The sequence below is a fragment of the Castor canadensis genome, chromosome 4 (assembly GCF_047511655.1).
Source record: "Castor canadensis chromosome 4, mCasCan1.hap1v2, whole genome shotgun sequence".
Classification (NCBI taxonomy): Eukaryota; Metazoa; Chordata; class Mammalia; order Rodentia; family Castoridae; genus Castor; species Castor canadensis.
This window is the reverse complement of record NC_133389.1, coordinates 182,676,032-182,686,303: the sequence shown is the minus strand read 5'-3', so window position 1 is coordinate 182,686,303 and position 10,272 is coordinate 182,676,032. Positions and strand designations below refer to the sequence as shown.

Genomic DNA, 10,272 nt, shown 5'->3' with positions numbered 1-10,272 from the left:
CAATCTTATTTTTAGTAAATTAAAGTTGTCATTGCTTTCCCTGGCCTCCCAGTTTTTGCTGGGTGGGGACTGGGAAGAAACCAAGTGGGGAGGACTCAGGAAAAGGGGAGGCTCAGGAGAGGACAAGGGTACTCATCCCCAGGTCCCTCTGGGTTTTCATCTGTCCTGTGTGCTGGCTTCTCAGGGAATTTTACATGACGAAAGGAACCCTTAGCAAACTTAGACTATGACTTGAACTCTCTTTTCCTCTTGTGAAAAATGGAGCCTTCCCCTCAGGGCTGCTGAGTGTTTCATGAACTCATTTATTCTGGCTCATGGCAAACACTATTGCTATTCTTGTATTTAGTATCATTTCCAGGTGTTAAAAGCAGGAACTGTGTGGTGGTGAAGGGGGTGAAGGTATAGAATTAGACCAGAGTACTTCAGTGCATTTATGGGACCCTCACCACCACCTGGGGCTTCACCAACCGCACCCCTGTCAGGGGTCCCTGCCAGGATACCTTCTGTCAGAGAAGATGGATCTGCAGGGAGGAGCTTGTGTTTCTCCCATCCTTCTGCTCCCAGTGACAGATTATTTCTGCCCAGAAATAAGGACACTTCACAAGTTTGAGAACATTTTTTTAATCACAAACTACATATCCACAAACACATCTATGGGGTAAGCAGTCTGGGCTGGAGGTCAGAACGCCCACTATGGTTACAAGTACACCAGAGACCCAGAGCTCGGAACACTTCCTAGAGCTAAGTAGCGTCACATCCTGCTCCCTTCCTAAGGGCCCTCATTCTCCAGCCAGGGCGTGTCCAGGTTAGTGCCCAAGCCACACTACTCTGAAGTCCTGTCAGTTCTTCTTGTCTAGAGCAAGGCAGGATCCAGGGCCTGGGTTGCCCTCTGTCCTCAGTGCTCTCCATTCTTCCCCTCAGCATCTGGGCACCCGCGGGTAGCCCAGTCCACTTACATAACACCCTCTGTGCGCTTGCTCCTCCAAACCACTAGGGCCGCCACAAGTAGGGTCACCATGATGGGGACCACGATGAAGGGGCAGAGGATGGTGTTGGGTGGGTCACGCACAGCCCTGCCAGAGACAGGGCAGGTGCTAAAGTAGTGCTGATGGATGGCGACGAAGAACCTGTCCACCTCTGCATTGGGCCAGAAGCAGCCCAGTGTGTCTGCCACGTGCCTGGTGCAGTCGGTGAGGTCCTTGTAGCTCCTGTGGGTGCAAAAGGAGGTCATCAGGGGACCCAGCTGGAATGCCCAGCCCTGTCCCCTCAGCAGCAAAGTTCCCCCAGCAGCAGACCCTGAGGCAGTGGCCCTGGATCCAGGTGAGGGTCCTGAAATCTCCCTTGAGCACTCCCAGATGCCTGGTCTTAGTGGCCTGATGGCCCACCACCAGAAGGTCAGGCCCACTTGCAGCCTTGGGCCATGAGTCTGTGAACCAAGCTGGGAGGGTTCTGTGCTGTATTTCCATGTCGCTAACCTGCCAGGGGTCTGCTGAGCAGCTCACCCCACATGATTCAAGTGACAGGGACAACTGAGCTGGTTCCTTCCCTCCAGGTCCCAGCTGCACCACCAGTGGGGAAAGCAGAGGTTGGGGGCTGGGATCTGAGCAAAACGAGCAGGGATGCCTGGCTGCTCAGAGAAATCTTATGACTTCTGTGGAGATGGTCCCCAGAGAAGCAAAGGACCCATGACCTAAGTGTAGCCCCCAGGATGCTGATGGTGACCAGTGAGCAGAGGGCAGTGCTTTCCAGGAGCTGGCAGAGTGTGTGTGTGTGTGTGACTGTGTATGTGTGTGGCTATGTATGTTGTATGACTGTTGTATGTGACTATGTTATTCTCTATGTGTGATTGTGTGTGCGTGATCATGTATGACCCTGTGTGTGTGGCTATGTATATGTGAGTATGACTGTGTTATTTTCTATGTGTGACTGTGTGTGCGTGACCCTGTGTGTGGGTGAGACCCATGAGTCAGTGGAGTGCAGGGGGATGAGCTGAGTTCAGTAGCTGTTGTGACACAGGAAGAGGCTGTGATGTTGGGTTGGAAGGAAGCCATCAGGAGTCACTTCTCCCAGAGGAACAGAGCCCTGGACGTCATGAGCAAGCTCAGCCCAGCCCCTCTTGGGTTTGTCTTGGGACGCCACTCCTTTTGCCTGTGGCGTTTCCTCTAGCCTGGAGCCTGGGAGGCTCCCTGGGGAGAGTCCCCACTGTCCTCTGGTTCTAAACAGCTGGTGGCTGTGAGACTCCCTTTTAAATGTAGCACAAAACTGTTCCTGAGCTGATCCTGCCCTTGGCACTTTTCCTTGTCACTTTCCAGGCCAGGATGTGGGGATCAAGAGCCTTCTTGAGATAGAGGACGCTGAGGCTTGGGGCTCACAGGGTGGAGCCTGGATGCTCCAGCTCTGTCTGCCTCCTGACCCACACGGCCCCCATCCTGACCTCACAGTTGACAAGAGAGCCATGGGACTGGGAAGAAAGGCCTTGGTGGGCTCGGGAGGCCCAGGGACATTCTCAGAGCCTGAAGGCCTCATGGAAATCTTGGTGTCACTTCATCATTGTCACTATCTCCATGACAAATTGGTGCCATCATTGACATCCTTGGGGCACTCATGTGCTGGACCAGGACCCTCAGGTTCACTTACTCCTGGGTACTTTGTTTCCTAGTACCTTACAGAAGGGGTGTTCGAGGCTGGGGAGGGCATGGGGGCTGTTGGGTGGGAGGACTGGGATATGAGTGCTGCAGGTGGCCTCCAGCTCTCTTTCTGGCTTCTGAGGCCGGATTCACCACAGGGTGGACACCTTCCTGGGTCCAAATCCTACTTTGTGGCGATAGAGGTCTCATTGGGTGCCAGCAAGCCCTAAGGCCAGCATGGACCTGTCTGCCTTGTGGGCCTCCAATGTGCCTTGTCCTGTGGGGGCACCTCTGTACATCCATGGTGCAGGTGCAACAGGCACCTGTGAGTGCTGAAATTAAAGCTCACACCAGACTTGCACGTCCACAAAAAGCAAGCTGTGCATGCTGGCACAACAGAACCCTCCTGGGGAGGATCACAGTGGTCACAGTCTCCATTCCAGTGACCTGAGGTACCCCAAGGAAGCAGCCCCAAGATCACTGTCATGTGGAGGCTATGGCTGAGGCAGGGGGCAGGCATGAGTCTCATGGCCAGTCTAGGTGCCTCTAAACACGACTGACCCTGATGAGGCACAGGTGACCTGGGGCTTTCAGATTCCCCACGTTCCCCAAGAAGGCTGGATCTGTTGCACTTCTCTGCTAATGTGACCATATGGGAATGTCATTTCCAGAAACTGAATCAGGTGCAGCTCAGTGGTAGGGCGCTTGCCCAGCATGCAGGAGGCCTGGAGTTCCATCCCCAGCACCACACAAAAAAAAGAAAAGAGGACAAATAAAAATCACCACTGCTTCTGTTTAAGGTGTGATGGCACCATTTTCCCACTGCTTCCACTGAATAACAGCAAAATTCTGGAGAAACAACCAAACTACACTTTCTGGGGTCCACCAGAGAGCCCAGCTGCAAGGCACCAGAGTTTCACCGGAGTTTCAAGTAGGAGTGGCACAGGACTGCTGCACCTGTGGCAAAGTGGGCGGGGGGGAGCAGATGGGAGGGGAGGGAGGGAGACCCTACTCAGAGGTAGGAGGGAGTCTGCTACACACAGACAAACCAGACAAACAGCCAAAGTTCCAACCTCTCCATGGATTCTGGGGGAGGACTGGCGGCTGCAGCTGGGGTGGGAATAGGCCCCTATATTCAGGGAAGCAAATGTCCTCTGCTGCTGAGAGGGACAGTGATACCGTCCCCCCTTCCCCCCAGGCACAGGTGGACACACTGAGAGAGCAGCAGGAAAGCATCCTGGGCCAAGAATCCTGCACAGTACCCAACAGATGTCTCCCACCATGTGGATGGCAGGAAACTCTATCCAATACTCTAGACACGAGGCCAAGGGTGGCTGCCACCAGGAGAAGGGACAGAGTGCTATGGCCAAGGACACAGGCCCATCTAAGCTGAGGCTGGGCCAGGACAAGGACCCTCCTACCCCTCAATGTGGCCCCAGTACAGAATAACAAGCAGTTGGTGTGTTGGGGCACCTGGGGGCAGCACGCTGTAGCACGGGCAGGCAGGGCACAGCTGGAAGCTAAGAGTCACCCTGAGGACTGTCCAGCATCCCAGGCCCCCCAAGCACAGCCAATGGCAGCCCATGGCCAGAGGTATCTGATGCCTACGGTGCACTGAAGGTGACCACAGTAACAACAAATTCCAAACCCAACTCTACTCCTGCAAGACTGACTTGGACCCCATGCTAACTGCCTGCTGGAAGAGACTCCCCCAGTCCAGATGCAAAGGCTCTTTGCCTCAGTCTCCCGTTCTACACAGCAATGATCAGCAGTCCATTAGAAACTACGAAACCTTTGGTCTGAAAGCAATGAAAAGCCACCAACCCATCGTTAAGAGGAAAACAACAGACGCAGGCTCACAAGGTGACCGGGCACAAAACCTCCGTGCTGTGGTTTGGGGGTGGTTTGTCTCCCAGGGGCCCATGTGTTGAGGCTTGGTCCCCATGTGGCAATGTTGGGGGGCTGCACAGACTTTTGGGAGGTCATTGCGAGCGCTGTCCTTGGAAGGGATTGGCACAGTTCTGGATTGTAGAGGGTGCTGGTAAGAGCCTGCCCCCTGTAGCCCCCAAGCTTCCTGTCTGGTGATGGCCACGCCTGCTCCTGACCACGTCCCACCATTGCCATTTGGCACGGGATCCTCGCCAGAGCCTGCGCTGTGCCGTGTGGACTTTCAGCCTCCAAGACTGTGAGCGTTTCTTCCTGTTTCCTGCCTCGGTATTTCACCACAGTGAGCTCAGCACAGACTTTGAAAGGATTAGCATGGTGAAGAACCATGCAGGAAAGGTAGACAATATGCAGGAATTTCTGCAGAGAGACGGGGCCTACAAGAAAGCCAAAGAGGGATGCTACAAACACAAGGCTGGCCTCAGAGGCGCAGACTCACAGCTGAGGAAGGAGCCCAAGAAACTGAAGACAGATCAGTAGAAATGACCCAGACTGAAACAGACAGAAGAGAGGAAACCCTAACAGGGTATCCAAGAGCGGTAGTAAAATAGCAATGCCATGAACCACCCTAAGCCATGCCACCCCCGACTTGTAATTCAGTCTCAGGGAGCGGGGGGACACAGCAGAGGTATTTGGCAAGACAGTGGCTGAGCCGTCCCCTAACTAATGAAAAGCATCAAGTCACAAACCCAAGAAGCTCCGAAAACCCCAGACAGGACAAAAAAACAAACCAAAACAAAACAAAGCAACAGCCACAAAAAACAGCCACAGAGCCATCGCAAAGCCAAAGTGCTGAAAACCACAGCGGGAGCTCTGGGGGCACCTCTGCCGGAGGACATCTTTAAGGGACAGGGGTGAGGGGGTCTCACCTCTGGCTGCCAGAATCCCATGCTCAGCAAAATACCTCTTCAGAAAGAAGGGAGCCAAGAGAGTTCTTTGCCAACAGATCTGTGCCGTAAGGAACGTTCAAGAAAGTTCTTCAGCCAAAAGAATATACCAGGCCAGGGGGCGGTGGCTCATGCCTGTAATCCTAGCTACTCAGGAGGCAGAGATCAAGAGGACTGGGATTTGAAGCCAGCCCAGGCAAAATAGTTCTCAAGACCCTATCTCAAAAATACCCAACATAAGAAAGGGCTGGTGGAGTTGCTCAAGTAGTACAGCACCTGCCTAGCAAGCATGAGGCCCTGAGTTCAAACCCCAGTACTACAAAACAAACAAACAAATGAAAGGATATATATATATATAAATGCAGCAAAGACCATAGTGGGGGGTGCATAAGAGGAAATGGAGGGGTGCCTCTCAGTGCTGAGCACCCCTTTACCCAGCTTCCGTCAGGGGGCCTCATAATTGCTAGGCCACTGTTTGTCCCCCAGCTGCCTTTGTGTCACTTTCCCCCTTCCCATGACCAGGGCCTCCCTCAGCTCATGTCAGTGTCCAGTGGATGAGGCACAGGGAGGGTGGGTGGGGCAGACAGCAGAGGGCATGAGGACCCATCCCCACTGCTCATGGGTACTGGGTGCACGGCCTTCCCAGGACAGCAAGGACTCACGCTTCAAGTGAAACAGAAGTGGAAAAGGTCATGGGAAGCTGTGATGGGCTGGGTCTCATTCAGAGAAAAAACAAATTAGTGCATGTCAAGTGCCTGGTACCTGGCAAGAGTTAAACCTGTCAAGTCTTGGTGCTGAAATCCAAGTTCACCTTCTGAGCCACACGGGACAAACATCAGGCTGAGTGACTGACCACCTGGGACCCACCAAACCCATGAGGAGCTGTAGTGACAGACGCTTCTGAATGCTCTCCCCATGCTCTGAGGCCTGAGGAGTGGAGCTGGGACGTGTCTGGAAGGAGGTGCCATGCCTGGCCTGGGTGACCAGAACAGGAAGAAGCCTCTGACACCAGAGGCTGAACTGCCACAGACCCCAGGACGGGCCACGCCGAGGCTGAGCGTGTGGCAGGCTATTCTAGCCTAGGCACTCTCTCCTAGACGTGTTAGCCCTCAGTGTAGAAGACACCCACACCTAAAAATATCTCCCACGTACGATGGCTGCCTACTTCATCCTGTTTATTTATGCAGAAGCGACAGCTGAGACCCTCAAGAATGGCTGTGTGTTCTGTCAGCAGAGAGGAGATGAAAGACTTGCCTGAGGAGGGCGGATATTCCCCTGTTGAAGGAATGCAGAAGGACCCAAAATAGTCATGAAAAATAATCTGGCTTCAACGCTCAGTCTTCAGTTCTCGAGTAACCGGGCAATTGTCCTTTTTTGGTTGGCCTTGCTATTCTGGGTCCCTAGGCGAACTCAACTTGGAATGTTCCTGACACCACAGTGGGAGTTTCCCAAACCTTTGGATCCCAAGTCAAGGCCCCAGGCCCATGGTCTATGGCTGTTGACTTGCTGGCAAGAAAGTGTGTCCACTGATGCCCACAGGTGAACCACCTGCTCTAAGGACACCCTGCAGTGGCAGTGGTCCCCCACCTGCCCCACACTGGCCCTAATATGGAGTGTTTGAGCTTGGGCCTTGGCTCTCACCCTGGGTTCAAGTCCCAGGTCTACTTTTTATCCTGAGTGACCCTGAGGACCTTACCTCACCTGTTCACCCTTGGTTTCCTCACCTCAAAATGTGGAGACAGGCACCCCAACAGGTGACCGGGCAGATCTAATTGAATGAAGTAAAGGGCCTGGCAGAGTGGGCACCCAGTAGCTGGAAGTTTTCTCATCCCCTCTTCCTGACTAGGGTGCGGCCACGAAGTGTCTGTTTCTTGTCCTATAGACTAGATAAAGCTGGCTGTCAATGTGTGTCTGAACCTCACCAGACCCAAGGAGGAACCACTTTTGGATTTCCCTCACTGCATCTGTACCACTCTCTGCCTCCTCGACCCCCGGCAGGGCTTCCCGTGCTGTTGGGGGGAAGTGCTGCCACCCCCTGGCACCCCGGCAGCCAGAGCAGGGGCTCCAGCTCCAGGTGACCCATGAGGCGCCTGGCAGGATGGCAACTGACATGGGGTGGGCTGGGGAGGGTGAGCTGTGAGGTGGCAAGCACAGAAAGAGGCCTGTGGAGCATTAGCCTAAACTCTTGTTCTGGAAATAGAAATGACTAACGAGCATCTGAAAAATACATGTCCTCCTCCACCTGTGCTCACCTGAAGACCGGGAGAGTTCTGTGCTGGCGACGGGCGGGTAAAATGAGGCCCGTGCATCGTACCTAGTGGAGGAGAACCGGCAGCTTTTCTGAAAAGCAATTTGACAATAGGAACCTGAGTCGTGGACGCCCTCTGACCCAGTAACTCCATTTCTGGGAATTACCCTCAATTAGAAACACAAAATGATGACGGGAGGTGTTCATGGCTGATTTCTGACCCCCAAAGCAGAAACAGGACACTTCAGAGCTGAGTGAGAGGCCCACCCTGTGGCCATTGAGACCACACGGGCACACACCTCATTGCTGGGGTAGCAGGAGGTAGTGAAAGGCCCCGTTCCTGCTTCCCAGAGACCCCTCAAAGTCTCAGTGGCTTCTTGTGTGGAATGGAGCCCCCCTTACCCCACTTGGGATGGAGTGGAGATGGGTAGCCCCATGCCCCATGGGCAGTGGACCTGTGGGTGGCGGGTGGGCACAGGACCCCTCCCTTCCCAGGTCTCGTGAGCCCCAGGCTTCAGGAAAGGCAAGGCCATAGCAGGGACCTCCCCTGTCCCCTCTCTTCTGACTGACTCACCTCCCTGAGCCCCAGCTCCTGACTTCTCTGCTCTGGGCGGACATCTGTGACCCCCACCCCCAGCTGGTGACTTGGCCTTATCCGCTGTGGACCCTGAGATATCTCTGTTCCCCTTTCCTCAGGGGTCCCCTCCGGGCACCATGCCCAGCAGTAGGCAGAAGTAACTGGCTTTGAGGTTATAACTTATATATAAGTATTACTTATCTGCACTGAAGAGGGGCTTGGCACCTCTGCAACCCTTGGCTTAGGCAGGGTGACAGTCAAACACTACCCCTGCTCTACAGTCCTCTGTATTGGGCTGAGCCGGCCCCACCTCTCAGCACAACTGTGTTGGATTGAAAGGTTTTCCTGTGACACCCCTCCTCTCCACTCTCGGTGGGCCCCACGGTCCACTGATTCTGCCTCAGGACCTTTGCATATGTGGCTCTTTTTACTTGGAAGGCTCTTCGTGGTGCTGGGGACTGCACTCAGGGCCTCAGGTTGCTGGGCAAGCACTCTAGTCACTGGAGCCATGCCCCATCCTTTTTGATACGAGTCTGTTTTCAGCTAGATCCTGTACTAAATTGCCCTGGTTGGCCCTGGGCAGAGATCCTCTGGCCTCTACCTCCTGAGTAGCTGAGATTGTAGATGTGTGCTGCCACCTCCGGCTTACTTGAAGGTTTGTAACTCCATCTTCACCAGGCAGAGTCTGCTCATCCCTCACATCTGTGCCACCTCCTCAGAGGGTCTTTCTCAGCGCTATCATGATAACCCTCATAGGTTGTCTGACTTTTGCCTGGGTTTACTTGATGTGATTACCCATGCTCTCTGGGTTTCAACAACTAGGCCGCAAATAGCATGAGGCCAGGCAGAGGGAGGAGCAGCACACACAGCCGGGTCACAGCAGCCTCCTCAAAGGCAAAGTGGAAGAAACGCCGGGGAAGAGGACCGGCCGGCCAGCTAGGCAAGCCTGGCAGAAGAAACAGGAGGCCAGGATCAGGGGTCACCCGAGAGGAAGCATGCTGCAGTGCACGAAGCAGAGTGGGACAGGGGACCACTGACACGGCCCATGACGCACAGAACTCACCGCGGGAGAACCGGCAGAGCAGACGATGCGCCTCCAGGGTTAGGAGGGTGAAAGTAGTGTGAACAAGAAAACGACAACGCATCAACCCGATCCTGACTGTGAGGGGGCTGCGTCCCACCAAGGATCACCGAGAATCACTCATCTGTTCCCAAGTCCCCAGGCAGCAAAGAAACAATCGACAAATTCCAAAGTTGACATCCTAAATCGGCATTCTCTGACTTCAGGATTAAAAACTAAAATGTTACTAAGAGCAGGATAAATTGAAAAAATTGAATCCCAAGAAACAGAAGATCACATGTAGTCTGTGTAGTCTTGGGGTCACCTAAGGATTTAGAAAGTCAACTACAAGCTTTTGAGAAGGCAGCAAGTAAAGCGTGCATGGAACAAGCTCCAAACTGAATTCTGAGAAACATTTGTAGCTGTAAACTCTTATTATTAGATAAAGACGAATGAAGATAAATGAGACTATCCAAGTCAAGATGTTTTTAAAAGAACAATAAAATAAATCTCTCCAAAGGCCAATTTTTTTTTGGCAGTACTGGGGTTTGAACTCAGAGCCTTGAGCTTGCTAGGCAAGTGCTCTACCACTTGGGCCACACCTCCAGTTAAAGGACAAATAATCTAAGTCCACTAATAAATATGAAAAACTGATATTTATTGTTAATTAAAAACAATAAAATAGGAAGTAAATTCAATAGATTCTTGAGAAAAAATAACTACAATGAAACAGATACATTTCTAGAAAAAAAAAGCAGAGAAAACATCACATCCAGCCACAGATGAGAAGCTGAGAGGAAGTATGAAAGATCACCGTGTGAGAAAAAGCCCTCGGTGAATTGGGATACTGTTTGGGAAATTCTAAGCTATCAATTATTGACTTAAAAAGTAGAAAATCTAGCCAGGCACTAGTGACTCACTCCTGTAAT

General features: G+C 52.9%; 1 protein-coding gene across 2 annotated transcripts in view; it reads right to left on the bottom strand.

Moving 5' to 3' along the window:
- Positions 1-605: 605 nt before the first annotated feature.
- Positions 606-10,272, bottom strand: part of Ramp1 (receptor activity modifying protein 1) — a 42,342-nt gene continuing 32,675 nt past the window's right edge. Inside the window, exons 3-4 of one of the 2 annotated variants that reach the window (XM_074072112.1) lie at positions 7,711-7,798; positions 950-1,208 (exon numbers count right to left, since the gene is read on the bottom strand). In XM_074072112.1, coding sequence (XP_073928213.1) covers positions 1,095-1,208; positions 7,711-7,798 — 202 coding nt within the window. In that variant the 3' untranslated portion in view covers positions 950-1,094. Of the gene's footprint in view, positions 1,209-7,710; positions 7,799-10,272 lie in introns of both variants that reach the window. The other variant, XM_020174499.2, reaches the window with a different exon arrangement.